Raw genomic sequence first — 20288 nt, 5'->3', positions numbered from 1 at the left:
GGCGGACACATGGCAGAAAAATGTGAGATGATACATTTCGGTAGGAAGAATGAGGAGAGGCAATATTATCTGAAGTGCACAACTCTAAAAGGAACAGAGAGATCTGGGGGCATATGTGCACAGGTGGCAGGGCAGGTTGAGAAAGAGGTTAAAAAAAGCATACGGGATCCTGGGCTTTATAAATAGAGGCAGAGAGAACAAGAGTATGGAAGTCATGATGAACCTTTATAAAACACTGGTTCGGCCACAACTGGAGTATTGTGTCCAGTTCTGGGCACCGCACTTTAGGAAAGATGTGAAAGCCTTAGAGAGGGTGCAGAAAAGATTTACTAGAATGATGCCTGGGATGAGGGACTTCAGTTACATGGATAGACTGGAGAAGCTGGGGTTGTTCTCCTTGGAACAGAGAAGGTTGAGAGGAGATTTGATAGAGGTATTCAAAATCATGAAGGATCTAGACAGAGTGGATAGAGAGAAACTGTTCCCATTGGCGGAAGGGTCAAGAACCAGAGGACATAGATTTAAGGTGATTGGCAAAAGAACCAAAGGTGACATGAGGAAAAACTTTTTCACACAGCGAGTGGTTAGGATCTGGAATGCATTGCCTGAGGGGTTGGTGGAGGCAGATTCAATCATGGCCTTCAAAAGGGAACTGGATAAGTACTTGGAAGGAAAAAAATTTCAGGGCTACAGGGATAGGGCGGGGGAGTGGGACTAGCTGGATTGCTCTATGCATAGACCCAGCATGGACTTGATGGGCCGAATGGCCTCCTTCCGTGCTGTAACTTTCTATGATTCTATGAAAAGACTACGGCTGAGATATCCTTGGAGCTGCTCCCATTACTTCGCCAGAAGCACGGTGGATACACTGCAGAGCGGGAGCAGTTCCGAGGGATTGCATGGCCTAAATCTTGGGATGATGCGACAGCAACGAGCATTGCAGCTGAACATCAATTGGCCAAACCTTTTGTCCTTCACAAATCACGTTGAAAAATCACTCAGCACAATAGTGTCACAGTGAAAAAATGACAGAACACTTTTTCATGAAGGTGTTTACTCCTTAAACAGAATTTTTAAAGAAAGTGTCAGATACGCAGTTATCACAGTTTGCAAACGCATCAATCCTTTGAGAAACAAGCTCTCCAACAGCACACAATGTCAATGGCTCCCTCGCTCCTACATTCTTTATGTACAGCTCCCTGCTACAGCCTTTACAGAGAGGTCCCACTGTATACCATGCAACAGAAGGACTTTGTGATAATCAAACAAGTTTTGAAAGTTTAAGCCAACTCTTCGAATAATAGCTTGCTTCGCAAAATAATAAATAAATACAACAAACACCACATTCTTTCCATGAGGCCTTGGGTCAAGGCCCTTTCAGCCTCCGAGTAGAGAGGACTGGATTCTATTGTTGTTTGACCCTGTGGCTTCAGTAATGCGACACGAGGCATATTAAAACACTGCACAACAACGACCATTGATCAAACAAAACCACAGCAAACTGACTGGGGGATAAAGAACTACCTGCACATGAGCTAGCAGCAAAGCCAACTCGTTTCTGCGCCCGGTCAAAGACGACATAGAAGCCTTCCATCACAGTGGCGCCCAAAACCAATCCATGTATGGACGAGGAGATTCCAAATCGATAGCATTCCATCTGGACTCCAATATCAGTCATTGGCTGGATGTACAACTGTGCAGCAACACACACAGGTTAAGCTCAACACAGACAGAGAATACACCCAGAACCAATGTTAAGAAATACAGGTGTTGTAACAATAAAAAATAAATTGGTATCCACCATTTTGGACATAACCCGATCACAATATAGTCAAGCAATGTATTATTCAATGCAGTCCCTTTACCTTCTCACAAGCCAGACTATCTCTGATTGCAGTCATTTCTGTGAATTTTTTTTTTTTAAATTCATTCATGGGATGTGGGCGTCACTGGCGATGCCGGCATTTATTGCCCATTCCCGAATGCCCTTGAGAAGGTGGTGGTGAGCCGCCTTCTTGAACTGTTGCAGTCCGTGTGGTGAAGGTTCTCCCACAGTGCTGTTAGGAAGGGAGTTCCTGGATTTTGACCCAGCGATGATGAAGGAACGGCGATATATTTCCAAGTCAGGATGGAATATGACTTGGAGGGGAACGTGCAGGTTGTGGTGTTCCTATGCGCCTGTTGCCCTTGTCCTTCTAGGTGGTAGATGTTGCGGGTTTGGGAGGTGCTGTTGAAGAAGCCTTGGCGAGTTGCTGTAGTGTATCTTGCGGGTGGTACGCATGCAGCCACGTCGGTGGTGGAGGGAGTGAATGTGGGAATGAGGGGTGCCAATCAAATAGGCTGCTTTGACCTAGATGGTGTCGAGCTTCTTGAGTGTTCTTGGATCTGCACTCATCCAGGCAAGTGGAGAGTATTCCATCACTCTCCTGACTTGTGCCTTGTAAATGGTGGAAAGGCTTTGGGGAGTCAGGAGGTGAGTCACTCACTGCAGAATACTCAGCCTCTGACCTGCTCTTGTAGCCACAGTATTTATGTGGCTGGTCCAGTTAAGTTTCTCGTCAATGGTGACCCCCAGGATGTTGATGGTGGGGGATTCGGCGATGGTAATGCCATTGAATGTCAAGGGGAGGTGGTTAGACTCTCTCTTATTGGAGATGGTCATTGCCTGGCACTTGTCTGGTGCAAATGTTACTTGCCATTTATCAGCCCAAGCCTGGATGTTGTCCAGGTCTTGCTGCATGTGGGCATGGACTGCTTCATTATCTGATCTGTATCCAAATAGTAAAAGTACAGTGCCGCTCTTACCAATCCTCCTTTTAAATGCATGAGAGAGTGAGTTGGACTGGGTGACAGGCAGACAGGCCCGAACTGATAAAGGTGCTGTTACCTTAGCTCAGGTCTTACCTGTGGTAAGATGGTGATGCGGAAAGACTGGGTAGAATTCTCTCCTCGAAGGTAGATAGAGATTTTGGGGAAGAAGGACCAAGGTGTGGTTCCTTGTGTCCAACAGGCCAGCTGGCTGCCCGACCAAAATCCATCGGCAAATTCCGCAACCTGCCAAAACAATGTTGCATCAATTAGTTTGTTGAAATGAGTTCAGCAAATATTAGTGTTGTGAAAAGAATTGAAGGCTGCAATGTTAATCTAAGGCCAAGGTGATCAAATAACCCCTGGCCAAGGGAGTTTTAACTCTTTACTCAATTGCTTTTGAGTGACAACAGCAGCTTTCTCTACTGGTGAGTTCTCTCTCTCTCTCTCTCTCTCTCGATAAAATGAATTCAGTAAAATCCACGACAATGTAAGTAAAATATTATTTGGAAGGAGCCATCTCATTGGGTGTGGTGTTCCTATGCGTCTGCTGCCCTTGTCCTTCTAGGTGGTGGAGGTCGCGGGTTTGGGAGGTGCCGTTGAAGAAGCCTTGGCGAGTTGCTGTATTATTTGGAAGGAGCCATCTCATTGGGCCTTTTTCAGTTCATAGTTACATTCTTCACTTTAATGCCCAGCCTTAAGGGTCAATATTTAGATAAGCCAGGAATTTAAATATTCTACAACTCACCATGCTCTAATGTATGAAGGAGCCCATCATTTTTGCATCATCTATAACTCCCGTAAGTGGACCTTGTCGTGCCGATAGCAAATCGGAAGCCCGTTTTACACGGGGCTCAGTTTTCTTTCCCATATCCCTTCAACTCTCCTTTAGAAACATAGAAAATAGGAGCAGGAGTAGGCCCTTCGAGCCTGCTCCGCCATTCTATATAATCATGGCTGATCCTCTATCTCAATACCATATTCCGTGATGCTTTTTTTTGTCTAGAAATCTATCTAGATCTAAATTTTATTAAGCCAAACAACAAACCTTATTTTACGTCATTCACTGGCTGTGATTTGCAGTTCTGAAGGAATATTTCTAAACATGTTTAAGCTCTTGCAGTCACTATCGCAGGTACAATTAGATAGATATAGCACGTTATGCTAATTAGATGACTACTCCTGGAAGGTTGAAAGGTTACATTTGCATAACATGTTAATTATGCACACTACGGTTGACCCAGCACTCAACAGAAGGAGCCATTATGCTAATGAGGCAAGCATCGTGTAAGCAGGTAGCTGTCAGGAATTTAGCACTGTGGGATGGTTTAGCTGGTGATCGTGCTTCATGCTGTTATTAGACATGATTAAAGAAGAAGAGGAATCAGTCCTGATACAGACAAAGCTTTCTCTACCATGGCCCAATAACATGGGTGACAGAGTAAGGGAGAAAATCTTGGTTGTAAGATTTTCAATTATCAGCCATGCACCTGAGGCACTGTCTAGAACCAAAAACAAACATGGTTACAAGTGTCAACTTGCATCCAATACGTGGGCCGCAGGGAACGGTCAAGTGACACCAATATATTAAAATAGAAAGCAAAAACTACAAATGCTGGAAATCTAGTCAAGGAACCCGTCACCACTACCTGGTCTGAATCCAGTTCCACTCTATCGCAACAACTTGCATTTATACAGCACCTTTAATGTCGTAAAATGTCCCAAGGCGCTTCAGAGGAGCGATTATCAAACAAAATTTGACACCAAGTCACATAAGGAGATATTAGGACAGGTGACCAAAAGCTTGGTCAAAGAGGTAGGTTTTAAGGAGCGTCTTAAAAGGAGGAGAGAGAGCTGAGAGGTTTAGGGAGAGAATTCCAGAGCTTAGGGCCTAGGCAGCTGAAGGCATGGCTGCCAGTGGTGAAGTGAAGAAAGCTGGGGATGTTCAAGAGGCCAGAATTGGAGGAGCGCAGAGATCTTGGAGGGGTGTCAGGCTGGAGGACCTTCCCCTGTGTTCTTTCCTTCCCCCTCCCCCTTTTCCTTGGTACTGTACTTGCTAATAAACTGTTAAAACTCCAACTTCTTCTAGTTCTCCGGAAAGGTCATCGACCTGAAATGTTAACCCTGTTTACATAAGAAACAGTAGCAGGCAGGAGTAGGCAATATGGCCCCTCGATTCTGCTCCACCATTCAATCAGATCAGAGCTGATCTTCAACCTCAACTCCACTTTCCTCTCCGATCCCCATATCCCTTGATTACCCTAGAGTCCAAAAATCTATCTATCCCAGCCTTGAATATGCTCAACGACTCAGCATCCACAACCCTCTGGGGTAGAGAATTCCAAAGCTTCACGCAGAGGGTTGTGAATAAATGCCTCATCTCAGTCTTAAATGGCCGACCCCTTATCCTGCAACTATGCCCTATAGTTCTAGACTCTCCAGCCAGGAGAAACAACATCTCAGCAACTACCCTGTTAAGCCCCCTCAGAATCTTATGTTTCAATGAGATCACCTCTTATTCTTATAAACACCAGAGTGTATAGGCCAATTCTACTCAACCTGTCCTCATAGGACAACCCTCATCCCAGGAATTAATCTAGTGAATCTTCATTGCACCGCCTCTAAGGCGAGGATATCCTTCCTTAGATAAGGAGACCAAAACTGTACGCAGTACTCCAGGGTGAGGTCTCACCAAAACCCTGTACAATTGTAGTAAGACTTCCTTACTCTTGTACCCCAACCCCCTTGCAATAAAGGCCAACATGCCATTTGCCTTCCTAATTGCTTGCTGTACCTGCATGCTAACTTCTTGTGTTTCTTGTACCAGGACACCCAAGTCTCTCTGGACACCAACATTTAATAGTTTCTCACCATTTGAAAAATATTCTGTTTTTCTACTCTTCCTACCAAAGTGAATAACAAAGTGAATTTGTTTCTCTCTCCACAGATGCTGCCTGGCCTGCTCAGTGTTTCCAGCATTTTCTGGCTTTAGCCCACACTACGTAGTTGACTTTTAATGCCCTCAGGGTAACTAGGGATGGTTAATACTGCCTTGCACTTGCTTTAATTTTCCCCCATTTTCCTTCCTAAATCTATACTCTGCATTGAGCTCATCGTAGAATCGCAAGGGAAGTATTTTTAAATCCACTGATAACTCGGAGGTAGCCTGGATCGTTCGTCCTCTACCCCCCCACGCTCTAACTTCTTCCCTCCCCCTCCTTCGCTTCTCCATTAGCAACATGGTCACAAATACATGAAAAGTAAAGCAATTATAAATGAATCTTAAAAGGAAATCATTCAGGGAACAGAGGTCGCTGTAGTCAAGTAATTCCACCATTTTGTTGAGCAGAGCATCCAGTCTTGGACGAGCTCCAATTTCCTCCATTGAATCACTGAAGCCATCATCGTCGGCCCCCCTGCCACAAATTCCATACCTTTGCCACCGATTTAATCTCCTTCCCTGGCCACTGTCTCAGAACCAGACTCTTTCTGAAATCAGCTCTTTAAAGTGTTCAGCACAACCTCCGTCCTCTATGGTGTTTTACTCAGAGTTCGATTAATTGGTTTATAAACCATTTGTTCTCCATTTTGACATTCAAAAGAACAGAAAATAGTAAATCAGGAACATCCATCAAGGTCATTTGTTGGCGTCACTTCGTGACTCAGCGTTAGGGTTTTTCAGAAACAAGAAAGGAGAATCAATATATTTTTGAGTCTGAAAACTAATTACAGGTTTTTATATTTTACCTCACCTCAGAGGGCCTACAGTGTTGTGATTCAATTAGCTCTGAAAAAAGTATGGAATCAGCTCTTACCCCACCCAGAGTCTGCACCGAAGAGAATTTCAACCCATGAGGAAAAATTCAAATAAAAACGTTTAAACTAAATGGCATGAAATTGCAACATGAAGAAATTAAAGAGTCAAACTTTACCATTACATGATGTGGAGATGCCAGTGATGGACCGGGGTGGACAAATGTACGGAGTCTTACAACACCAGGTTATAGTCCAACAGCTTTATTTGAAATCACAAGCTTTCGGAGCTTTCCTCCTTCGTCAGGTGAGTGCAGGGTTCCATAAAGGTACAGCATATATAGTCAGAGAACAATGCCTGGTGATTACAGATAATCTTTCCAACTGCCCGTTATCACACCTTGGTAGAGAGATAATCACAGCAATCAAAGGAGTGGATGGTGTTCAGACAGGTTAGTCAGGGAAACATTACATCCAAGAATACTGAATACACAAGGGGTCAAATAACAAAGACAGAGAGAGAGAGACCCGAAAGGCAGAGAGAAAGAGAGAATGACCAGTTGTATTAAAAACAGATAACTTTTTTTCGCTGGTGGGGTTACATGTAGCGTGACATGAACCCAAGATCCCGGTTGAGGCCGTCCTCATGGGTGCGGAACTTGGCTATCAATTTCTGCTCGACGATTTTGCGTTGTCGTGTGTCTCGAAGGCCGCCTTGGAGAATGCTTACCCGAAGATCGGTGGCCGAATGTCCTTGACTGCTGAAGTGCTCCCCGACTGGGAGGGAACCCTCCTGTCTGGCGATTGTTGCATGGTGTCCGTTCATCCGTTGTCGTAGTGTCTGCATGGTCTCGCCGATGTACTATGCTCCGGGGCATCCTTTCCTGCAACGTATGAGGTAGACAACGTTGGCCGAGTCACAGGAGTATGAACCACGTACCTAGTGGGTGGTGTCCTCTCGTGTGATAGTGGTATCTGTGTCGATGATCTGGCATGTCTTGCAGAGGTTGCCGTGGTAGGGTTGTGTGGTGTCGTGGACGCTGTTCTCTTGAAAGCTGGGTAATTTGCTGCAAACGATGGTCTGTTTGAGGTTAGGTGGCTGTTTGAAGGCGAGTAGTGGAGGTGTGGGGATGGCCTTAGCGAGGTGTTCGTCGTCATCGATGACATGTTGAAGGCTGCGAAGAACATGGCGTAGTTTCTCCGCTCTGGGGAAGTACTGGACGACGAAGGGTACTCTGTTGGTTGTGTCCCGTGTTTGTCTTCTGAGGAGGTCTATGTGATTTTTCGCTGTGGCCCGTTGGAACTGTCGAACGACGAGTCGAGCGTCATAACCCGTTCTTACGAGGGCGTCTTTCAGCGTCTGTAGGTGTCCATCGCGTTCCTCCTCGTCTGAGCAGATCCCGTGTATTCACAGGGCTTGTCCATAGGGGATGGCCTCTTTGACATAGTTAGGGTGGAAGCTGGAAAAGTGGAGCATTGTGAGGTTTTCCGTGGGCTCGTGGTAGAGTGAGGTGCTGAGGTGCCCGTCTTTGATGGAGATTCGTGTGTCCAAGAATGAAACCGATTCTGAGGAGTAGTCCATGGTGAGTTTGATGGTGGGATGGAACTTGTTGATGTTATCGTGTAGTCTCTTATGGACTACACGATAGCATCAACAATGGACAGGCCCTGCGAATACACAGGATCTGCTCAGACGAGGAGGAACGCGATGGACACCTACAGACGCTGAAAGACGCCCTCGTAAGAACGGGATATGACGCTCGACTCGTCGATCGACAGTTCCGACGGGCCACAGTGAAAAATCGCATAGACCTCCTCAGAAGACAAACACGGGACGCAACCAACAGAGTGCCCTTCGTCATCCAGTACTTCCCCGGAGCGGAGAAACTACGCCATGTTCTTCGCAGCCTTCAACATGTCATCGATGACGACGAACACCTCGCTATGGCCATCCCCACGCCTCCACTACTCGCCTTCAAACAGCCACCCAACCTCAAACAGACCATCGTTCGCAGCAAATTACCCAGCTTTCAGGAGAACAGTGCCCACGACAACACACAACCCTGCCACGGTAACCTCTGCAAGACATGCCAGATCATCGACACAGATACCACCATCACACGAGAGGACACCACCCACCAGGTACATGGTTCATACTCCTGTGACTCGGCCAACGTTGTCTACCTCATACGTTGCAGGAAAGGATGCCCCGGAGCATGGTACATTGGCGAGACCATGCAGACGCTGCGACAACGGATGAACGGACACCGCGCAACAATCGCCAGACAGGAGGGTTCCCTCCCAGTCGGGGAACACTTCAGCAGTCAAGGACATTCAGCCTCCGATCTTCAAGTAAGCGTTCTCCAAGGTGGCCTTCGAGACACACGACAACGCAAAATCGTCGAGCAGAAATTGATAGCCAAGTTCCGCACCCATGAGGACGGCCTCAACCGGGATCTTGGGTTCATGTCACGCTACATGTAACCCCACCAGCGAAAGAAAGTTATCTGTTTTTAATAGAACTGGTCATTCTCTCTGCCTTTCGGGTCTCTCTTTCTCTCTCTCTCTCTGTCTTTGTTATCTGACCCCTTGTGTATTCAGTATTCTTGGATGTAATGTTTCCCTGACTAACCTGTCTGAACACCATCCACTCCTTTGATTGCTGTGATTATCTCTCTGCCAAGGTGTGGTAACAGGCAGTTGGAAAGATTATCTGTAATCACCAGGCGTTGTTCTCTGACTATATATGTGGTGCCTTTATGGAACCCTTCACTCACCTAACGAAGGAGCAAAGCTCCGAAAGCTTATGATTTCAAATAAAGCTGTTGGACTATAACCTGGTGTTCGACTCTGTACATTTATTATTACAAGCTGTAGTGACAGCGACATTCTACCCAACTCAATTAGACTAATGCAACCACTCCACAAATTCAAATTGTCCTCCAAGAATTGCTGTCTTTGATCTCCAGTGAGAGTTAGTGGCTACAGTTTAATCAAAACCCATTCACAGCTCTCTATTTGTTTCTCCTGATTATGTACATAAGGTCCAATGCCTGCCTGGACCTTCTCATCTTCACCAAAGCTCTTATTAGCTTACAACTTCCAAGGTTCTCAGAGGCTCACCACCACTTTCTCAAGGGCAATTAAGGACGGGCAATAAATGCCGGCCTTGCCAGCGATGCCCACATCCCATGAACGAATAAAAAAAAAAAGGCCTTTGTGTTGCTGCTCTCACTCAAAATAAGTCACTAAACTTCACTCAAACAGCAGCTTCCCTAGTCATCCAGCACCAGCAGGAAGGAGGACAAAATGAGCAACTATCAGCTAGCCATTACCTTCAATAGCTCGAGCTCCTTCTGTGGACCAGAGGGAGGTTCCATCAGAAAAAAAAAAGGTGGGGCAAGAAGACAGTCTGTTTGAACAGCTTTTTAAATACGGAGGGTGACGCCAAGTGTAGAGCAGTGCTACCGGATCAAAATATACATATGCTGTGTTATTTTCCTTTACTCAAATAGAAATTCATACTAACACAGCCTGGGGCAGAACACATCAGCTTGAGAAGTGGTAGATCATCACCATAGATCTAGTCAAGTTCTGATAGCCACAGCCTTCTTAAAACCGTAACATACTTTTTTTTAAAAAAAAGACAAACGGAACATAGTTAAACATTTCTCACGTCAGCATTGCATTGAGATTCAGATCCTGTGACTTGTGACAGCAGCTGACCTCACTGACAAGATGCCCCACGAGGAACACATTCTGTGGTAGCGAGTGCCCTGTGCGGGTGACTCACTTGCAGCTCTTTGAACATCCTATTAGATGAGGTCAGATTATTGATCTTGGCAGTTTGAGTGGAGTACCTGACTAGATGAAGAACATAAAAAGCCCCAACATCATCAATGAGATGCTGGAAGGAAACCGTCTCAGCTGCACTTCAGTACCTCCCTACTTGCAGTCAGTAGAAACCAGAGGTGTCTGTTGTTATTTACCCTTTGCCCCATAAGGAATCCAACATGAACAGTCTGAGGTGGATAAATTAAATACTTTTTTTTTCCAAAAAAGAAAAGAAAAATTGGTAAATGCTAGTAACCCAAAGCTTAATTAGTGACAGCAGGAGTAAATGTCAAGTACTGGTACCTCCAGCCCACCTAACACAATTAGTGACATAGCAGTACACCCAAAGGAGGCTGTAAACAATGGCCATCTACTCCAATAAATGGCATTACTGTGATGCAGGCAGGACTCAGATGGAACACCCAATGTGAGGGACATAAACTGAACAAGGGGGCAAAAATGAAGGCCCTGAACTGAACAGGTGGGAGTAAAACAAAGTCACAATAAAATTGATATCCGATTTTTATGCTACAAGAGATTTAATGTGTTGGATTTTGACCAGTCACCCAATGTCACATCCATAATGTGTGTTTAATAAAGAGTCACGTCCTTAGTACAAGAGTCAAATGCTTTCCTACTGAAATTGCAACAAGCCTGCACCCTTAAATCGGTTACAAACAGCAGGTTTTAAAGAAGCAGACAGTGAAACAGATCACTGGAGCTATGCCAGCTATACTGAAATAGGAGTTTTTAAGGGTTAACTCACCATGGCTATGCTCCCACAGCCCAGCCTCGCTCAATGGAATGGAGGTTGGAGTGTCTGTCACGGAGGTCAGCGAGCTACCGATTTTCCTGTGATTGAAGTCTATCACTGGACAATGTGGAGTGCCGTGAGTTAGACCCGCTGACCTCCATCTCGGTCCTCTAATCTGCGCTCCTGCTGAGCGAGGCTCTTGGCCAAGAATGCAGTTTCACTGAATTTACCTTTTAAAAGTAACAGTTCGTTGCTGGCAAGCTGAATTAATCTCGGTCATTGGTAAACACAGGAGCAATAGGAATGTGCCAAGTTCACTTTAAAGGCTCGTTTAAAAGGCTCATTAAAAGGGAGAGTCTGTTTATGTTAATTTACAAATTCCACTATATTAAAACATGTGTAAACCAGAATACATTTAACTCATTGGAAGCATATTAAACAAAATGAAAATATGAGTTATTTAAATATACATGGCACTACACATTGCAAAATAACATGTCCTTAGCTTTCAGGGATAATGTCCCTGGTTTTCAAGTTTGTTGGCCAAGACAATTAGCATCTATAGTTCAAGCTCATCAATCCAACTAGAAATATGTAGGACAGGAAGGTGAGGTCAATGGGGGGTTGATAGCCGGAGGGTGGCGAGGTGACTTGTACAGGAGTTATTGTGGTGGATGGTTTTACAGCGGAGTCTGGGGAGCACACTTACCTGCACTTTGCCCGGTCCCAGTCTCCTGTCTGTTCTGGAGCCGTCATCGCTATATCTTCTGCTTGCCTGTTGCATAGGTGCAAAATGGCAGTGGTGCTAATAGCCAGCACTTGTTTTGAAAGTGAATTTCCTGCTCTCTATTGTGCCACAGAGAGTGGAACATTTGATCTCAATGGGCTTGCTGCCCGTATCCTAACACGCCTCAAGTCCCGTTCACCCATCACCTCTGTTTGCTGCCCTACATTGGTTCCCCGTCCACCGATGCCTCAATTTTAAAATTCTCATCCTCATGTTCAAATCCCTCCATGGCCTCGCCCCTCTCTTCCTCCAGCCCTACTACCCACGCCAACTCAGGCCTCGTGCATCCACCACTTCCTTTGCCCCACTATTGGCGGCCATGCCTTCAGCCGTCTAGGCCCTAAGATCTGGAATTCTCGCTCTAAACATCTCGACCTCCTTTAAGACTCTGCTTAAAAACTACCTCTTTGGCCAAGCGTTTGGTCACCTGTCCTAAGTTCTTTGGCTCGGTGTCAATTTTTGTCTGATTACGCTCCTGCGAAGCGCCTTGGGACGTTTTACTATGTTAAAGGAGCTATGTAAACGTAAGTTGTTGTTGCTGGCTGTTTTGCACACGGCAATGGACGTGCAGCAACGCAATGAGAGAGGGGAGACTGGAAACCAAGGACAAGGAAAACTGAATGCTGGAATGAAAGCTTCTTTAGAACTACAGTTGAATTTGAACCTACTGCTTTTGAAGAAATGTTTGGCTGAAAAGTACATGGTGAGAGGGGAAAATAGGGAGGAAGGGAATGTTTTGTACATGAGTTGCCTTATAAAAGTGAGTTTCTAATTTAAATATGCAGGTGCGTTGGTGTTGACACGATGTGCCCACTCTAAACTTTGGACGGTGAAGCCATCGTAGGTTGTAGGAATGAAACATTAGCTTCAGACGCCCTCTGGAGGATTCGGAGTGTATTAAGAGTTACAAAGCTAAAGTAAATCCACGTGTGTTCAAGGTAGCAGCACATGACAGATGCTGGAGGCTGAATCAAATACAGTTCCCACCACTTATACCGCCCACATTAATGGCGGGCAATTAACGCTCACCATAATCCATCGCCATAGCAACTCTCAGGTATGCTGATGCAATGGAGCTCTGGAACTGACTGTCGCTGGTCAATCGAAGAACATTGACAGAGGTATCAAGCCCCTGGGCAGGATATATATTTGCACCCAAGATTCTTTGTGCTAGGAATTCCTAAGCTTGGTTGTGCCACAATGGGGGAAGGAAAGGGATGAGAGAAAGAGACAGGAGGATAAGTTGCGGCGGACCGAGGACGCTAGATCCGCGGAGAAGACATGCTGGGCCGTTTTTGATGCGCCAATAGTCAGTCCAGTAGCAACATGGAAGAAATTTTCTTTTGAAAAGTAAGTCCCCAGCCCAAACTTCCAACTCGCAGAAGGAAACCTGGTTGGTGCATTGAATTGTGGAACGACGTAGAATACTTGTTCAGTTACAAGTGACATCTTCTCAAAAGTCCAACACTGGTGGCAAGTCTCTTACCTTTGAGATTTGTTTAATAGCCGTTACGACTGCACCAAACACATTCACCGGTAGGCGCAGAAGAGTGGTACCACTGTCCACAATGGCTTTGTCAGAGTTGTACTGGGGAGAGGGAGGGAGAAACAAACACAAAGTGATGTTAGTATGCACACTGAAGTTGTTTGTGCTTTTCACTGGGTGTAAGTGGCAGTTCCACATCAAATGCCAAATAAACTGTATTGCCACCAACAACAGGTCAATGCAAAGCAGATCCAGGCATAGAATTCCAACAAGACCAAACCACTTCCCATTTACTGCCATGGTGCAGAATACTTGATCCAAACGTAAGAATTATACTAACCCAATAACCTAGGGTTTAAAAGAGTGGGGTGACTGAACTCTGGAGACCAAATGTACCAATCTACCATGACATACCCCCTGGAGAAAGCAGCATGTTTTGGAATCTAATTCTTAGGTAAAATATTTTGTTTAGAGTTGAATTCCCAGTGCACTTTAGCTGTCAGCCTTGACTCTCCGGTAGCTCTCCCGCCTTCGGGTCAGAAGGTTGTGGGTTCAAGTCTCACTCCAGGCACTTGAGAACAAAATCTAGGCTGACACTCCCAATGCAGTACTGAGAGAGTGCTGCACTGTTAGAGATGCCGCCCTTCGGATGAGACATTAAACGTCTGCCCTCTCGGGTGGACGTAAAAGATCCCGTGGAACTATTCAAAGAAGAGCAGGGGAGTTCTCCCTGTGTCCTAACCAATATTTATTTATCAACCAACATCAAAAAACAGATTATTTGGCCGTTATCTCACTGATGTTTGTGGGATCTTGCTGTGCTCAGATTGGCTGCCACGTTTCCTACTTTACAATAGTGACTACACTTTAAAAGTATGTCATTGACTGCAAAGCACTTTGGGACATCCTGAGTTCACAAAAGGCACTATATAAAAACAAGTTTATCTTCTAATTCACGTAACCAAATACTTGCTTTAGGAATCTAAAGCAGGTCCCGAGGTTGTGAAAATCACCGTATAAAAGCAAATTCTTTCTAATATAAATGGATGTTGAACATTATTGAAACAATACTAAAGCCATCTATTTAGGCATAGACCTTCAGAGCTGTGTGTTCCCCATTCCCCCTGCCACCGTCCCACCCCCTCCCCTTTAAGATAAGACCTTAGCAGTCAGAGAATGTTCAAGTGGATGCAAAGTATAACCCATTTCGCCTGCTGAATTCACGCAAAGGAAACCAGTTTGGATTCAGCAGGCAACTGCATTAAGAGGATGCAAGGTATTTTTGAACCAACAAAGAAACATTCCTGTGGCTTTGAGGATCTGCTGCAGTTCTAAATCCCTTGAACTGCACAATTTAAAATCAGATAGAGTGATTGTTCCTTAGCAACGATTCAGTCAACTAACACCGCTGCCTTATAGAGTTGATGAGCCATCTTACCCACAGGTTGAAGAGATGGGGAGGGAGGGTAAGGACAACTGGGTTGGAAGCCAGTCTAATGATGACATTTAATAATCACCCGTTTTTTTTCCCTTCTTTTCTAAAAAGGTGCAAATTCATGTTGCGGTGTAGTATTGCACACAGGTGGCCATTCTTCACATTTCAGCCTTTACTGTGGCTAGGCACAGACTATTCAGCTGTGGGGGGCATCACAGTGGAACTCAATCCTGTCCACATTCAACAACTGTAGAGGTGTATTTTTCAGCACGAGTATCGGGACAGTAACCAGGAGCGTGACCTCTTACTGCCTCACCCCCCCACCCCTTCAATCCAGAGTTGCGGTGGTCAATTGTAGCATCCCTACGGAGACCAGCTCAACTCAGCTCAGACAAGAGATCAACTTTAGTCAGTATAGCTCAGTACCATTCCAGGTGAGGTGCATTTAAGACAGGATACGTTCTTCGCAATGTCATGTCCTCTAGTGTACAAACAGCGCAGGGAAATGGGAGGTGTACTTGGACACCATCCACCCAGCATTCTGCCTGGAAAGTGTAACTTGATCCAGTCAGTGCAGCCTTCAAGCTCTGCTTGGCAACCAACATATAATCGCACTGTAGGTACAGCGCTATCACACCCTTCAGTACAGACACTGCACAGCGCTATCACTCCCCACAGTTCAGACAATGCACAGCGCCAACACCCCCCACAGTTCAGACACTGCACAGCACTAACACCCCCCACAGTTCAGACAATACACAGCACTAACACTCCCTTCAGTACAGACAATGCACAGCACTAACACTCCCTTCAGTACAGACAATGCACAGCACTAACACTCCCTTCAGTACAGACAATGCACAGCACTAACACCCCCCACAGTTCAGACAATGCACAGCGCAAACACTCCCTTCAGTACAGACATTGCACAGCACTAACACTCCCTTCAGTACAGACACTGCACAGCGCCAACACCCCCCACAGTTCAGACAATGCACAGCACTAACACTCCCCACAGTTCAGACACTGCACAGCGCCAACACCCCCCACAGTTCAGACAATGCACAGCACTAACACTCCCCACAGTTCAGACAATGCACAGCACTAACACTCCCCACAGTTCAGACAATACACAGCACTAACACTCCCCACAGTTCAGACAATACACAGCACTAACACTCCCCACAGTTCAGACAATACACAGCACTAACACTCCCCACAGTTCAGACAATGCACAGCACTAACACTCCCCACAGTTCAGACAATACACAGCACTAACACTCCCCACAGTTCAGACAATACACAGCACTAACACTCCCCTCAGTACAGACAATGCACAGCACTAACACCCCCCACAGTACAGACAATGCACAGCACTAACACTCCCCACAGTACAGACAATGCACAGCACTAACACTCCCCACAGTACAGACAATGCACAGCACTAACACTCCCCACAGTACAGACAATGCACAAGAAAAAAATAGATTAATGGCCTTATTGGAGTAGGGTGCTGTTCTGGTAACCTGAGGACAAATGGAATTGTACAATCAAGGCACTGTATGAGGTTGATGTGGTCCGTCACGCTGACCAGACCACAGCAGTGTCCGTGCCAAGAGCAATGAAGTGAGGTAACCAGAGAGAAGATGATGGTAATGCCTCGTCGGGGGAACCCTGAAATGGGGATGATGTGAAAAATCAGAATTAATATGCAGAATTATAAAAGATGCCACTAAAGAATAAAGGGGACATCAGTATTTAATGGTAAGGTGAGACAACATTTTGCCAGATCAACTTAGACGTCTGCTCTGAAGTTGGCGGCAAATCTGTAATGTTGTTGGCACACCCAAATGAAGTGGTTTCAGCCTGCAGCAGACCATCTGCTTGCAGCCAAATATTGTGGGTGCCTGTGCCCCAACAGCAAGTTATTTTGGAGGCGGTGAAATGAGCACATTTACTCTGACAGGGAGACAGGGTCGTCGTTCTTTCACTGACTTGTAAGGCCCTGCCCCGGCCTTTGGGTAAAACAATCATTTGTCACTTTAAGACATGCAAATGTGGTTTTAATGTGTGTTTGACTACTGTGGAAACCACCCCCCCAATAGTATAAATAGGGAAGTGCCTACAGCAATGGGAGCTACAGGAAGCAATTCTGGAATTTAAAGTACACAAGATAGGCAGTGATATGAACCTACATCTACAGCACTTAAAGGCAACTTGACAAACCAAGAAAAACATGATTTGCAAAGTACGGCATTGTGTTACAAAATCCATCGTAATGAAAATGGCACATTCTCATTTCACTTCTCCCTCCCTCAAAGACACAGACCCTTTAATATTTCTAGACAATTTACACAAGGCTTCTACTAACCTTAGTGGTGAGAGATATGTCAGTTTACTCTAGCACTGGCCTTGAGCAGGAAATAAGGCCCGCCATCATCGGGTCCAGTGATGGCCTTGAAACCCTGGTCTATTGACAATGCAACATCCCAGAGGATATTGCACCTGCCTCGTCTCAGAAAATACACAAGACACCACCCATTTTGTTTTGGAAATTCCCTAAGTGGTGAACTGAAGGTGTAGTCTCCAATTTTCTATCAATCCATTACTTTTTTTTTTGAAAGTGTACAAAATTCAATACTTCTACCACATAGAAGGACATGAGCAGCAGGTACATGGGAACACCACCACCTGCACGTTACCCTCCAAGTCACACACCATCCCGACTTGGAAATATATCGCCGTTCCTTCATTGTCGCTGGGTCAAAATCCTGGAACTCCCTTCCTAACAGCACTGTGGGAGAACCTTCACCACACGGACTACAGCGGTTCAAGAAGGCGGCTCACCACCACCTTCTCAAGGGCAATTAGGGATGGGCAATAAATGCCGGCCTCGCCAGCGACGCCCACATCCAATGAACGAATTAAAAAAAACAATACAATTGTGAAAAACGTGAACTTTCGCACTCAACACCTGAATTTACCTAACGGGAGGATGAGGAGGGTTTGATCCACCTTACCAAGTACTCTGTGAAATTTGTCCAAATAATGACTAAGGTCCCAAATAAACAACCATGAATCATTTGCTACACAGTATGAAAAAGCTTGGGTGCATAGCACATACATACTGTAGACGTGCTGTGCGTCAGGAGATATAGTCAGACATGCTGGATGGAAAACAGCACCAGCTCCTCAAATATGAATACAAAAGAAAGAAATAAACCTGCATTTATGCAGCATTTTTCATGACTCTCAACATCTTAAAGCCAATTACATATGTTTGAAGTGTAGTTACTTTTGTAATGTGAGAAGCATGTCGGCCAATTTATATAGTTTTGAGATAAATGATCAGATAATCTGATTTAGTGATGTTGGTTGAGGCCAGGACACCAGGGAGAATGCTCTTGCTTTTCTTCTAAATAGTGCTATGGGATCTCTTACATCCACCTGTGGGGGCAGACGGGGCATCGGTTTAATGTCTTATCCGAAAGACCAAACTTTGACACTGCAGCATTTCCTCAGTTATGCACTGAAGTGTCAGCCTAGATTATATTCTCAAGTCTCTGGACTGGGGCTTGAACCCACGATCTTCTGACTCACTGAGCCAATGCTGACACCTTAATGTAGCCTGTCTTGTTGTCAAATATCAGCTGCTTTGCTACAGTGGGCTTGGCAGTTCATGAAGTTGAGAGCCACGCTTAGTATTATGTAACCACTACTTCTAAATTTACCTCATATTTCAACTTAGTCCTTTCAATTTTAGCGACATTCTACACTCATGGGGTCTGGTCCATCACCTAGATTTCCCAAGATCGTCACAAGCTCTATATCGAAAACAGTAAGTGAGGTTGTCCTATATACTTCAATCATGCTTTAAAGTATAGACTCTCCAATGTATCTTGGGTTCTAACACCACTATAGATGCATGTGAATCTACCATATTGAGGCTACTCCTGAATGATGAGGCAATTAAACAGCTTATTTTCTTCATTCTCTGTTTGCTTGATATCAGTTCCAATTTTTTCTCACCAAACATTGAATGATGCTCTGCCAAATTCCACTTAAGATTCCTTGCCTACAGCAAACATCTCATCTCTGAATTGATATCGTGCTTACCTCCTTGCAGTCCAGGTTTAAGTTTTGGCTTCCCACTTCCAGTTTAAGAACCTCAATTTGGTAATACCATTCTTCTTTGATAGGGGTATACCAGATATCCCCCTTATACAGACTTGGTTCAATTCCGCCCATAACCTAAAAACGACAAAAAAACCTCCCTTATAATTGCCAGCATTTAAAAAAAATACCAGGATAGATAATTAGAAAACTACCAAGGCTTCTTCGACAGTACCTCCCAAACCAGCGATCTCCACCAACTAGAAGGACAAGGGCACCAGGTGCATGGGAACGCCATCACCTCCAAGTTCCCCTCCAAGTCACACATCATCCCGACTTAGACATATATTGCTGTTCTTCATCGTTGCTGGGTCAAAACCCTGGAAATCCCTACCTAACAGCACTGTGGGAGCACCTTCACCACATGGACTGCAGCAATACAAGGCAATGACTCAACACCACCTTCTCGAGGGAAACTAGGGATGGGCAATATATGCCGGCCTTGCTAACGATGCCTGTATTCCAAGAATGAATATAAAAAAAAATTCAGCCCAGACAAAAGAGATGAAAACCTCCTCTCTGTTGACTGTAAGGGTCCTACATGAAGCAGGTTTGGGCAGTCTCTACCCAGTTCCTTGTGGGCACTGATCGAAAATCTCACCCAGAAACCATTAGGAATGGAAAAATGTAGCATCAGACTGGTGTAGTTAGAGCATGCACTATTAAGGTTGGGACTAAGGCAAGTGGCTAGATGAGAGTACAGGAAGTTTTGCTCTTTCTATAGATGGCTAGCTGCAAAAAAAAAACAACTGTTCCACTCCCCAGCACAGATATCCTTCACCTCAAGCACAAATTTCATCCCAATTTGTTCATTTTTCAGAGATATTTTATTAATTGTGTTTCTTCATAAAACAGGTTTGAAGTTTACTTTCACGAAACTCTAAAAATGACGTTGAATGCTGACTGGTCGTCACTAGATTTTAAACATGTGCTCAGAAAATTGAGGGCGGTGAGTGAGAGATTATTACTTATTTACTGAGAAAAGGAAATGAGTGGGAGGAATAAATTTAGGATTAGTACCAGAAGCATAAAGGGGGAGGTTAGAAGAAATTTGTCAAACAAGAGGTTTTTAAGAATATGGAATGTGTTATCATCAGTGGGCATTGAAGCCAATTCAATTGCAACATTTAAGAGCAAATTAGATAAAAGGAAAGCCGGAGAATGGGATTAGAATCGATAGTTCTGGTGTGGAGCTAGCAGTGGGCTGAATAGCCTCTCTCTGTATTGAAATTTCTATGATTCGCTGGAAGAGTGCAAC

General features: G+C 45.0%; 1 protein-coding gene across 1 annotated transcript in view; it reads right to left on the bottom strand.

Annotated features, from left to right (window-relative positions):
- Positions 1-20288, bottom strand: part of bace2 (beta-secretase 2) — a 62102-nt gene that overhangs the window by 10895 nt on the left and 30919 nt on the right. The window contains exons 5-8 of the mRNA XM_067993315.1: positions 18974-19108; positions 13423-13524; positions 2905-3054; positions 1525-1693 (exon numbers count right to left, since the gene is read on the bottom strand). Of these exons, the coding sequence (XP_067849416.1) occupies positions 1525-1693; positions 2905-3054; positions 13423-13524; positions 18974-19108 (556 nt within the window). The remainder of the gene's footprint in view (positions 1-1524; positions 1694-2904; positions 3055-13422; positions 13525-18973; positions 19109-20288) is intronic.

The sequence above is a fragment of the Heptranchias perlo genome, chromosome 11, assembly GCF_035084215.1.
Source record: "Heptranchias perlo isolate sHepPer1 chromosome 11, sHepPer1.hap1, whole genome shotgun sequence".
NCBI classification, from domain to species: Eukaryota; Metazoa; Chordata; class Chondrichthyes; order Hexanchiformes; family Hexanchidae; genus Heptranchias; species Heptranchias perlo.
The sequence above is the reverse complement of the archived record's forward strand: the minus strand, read 5'-3'. Positions and strand labels throughout refer to the sequence as shown.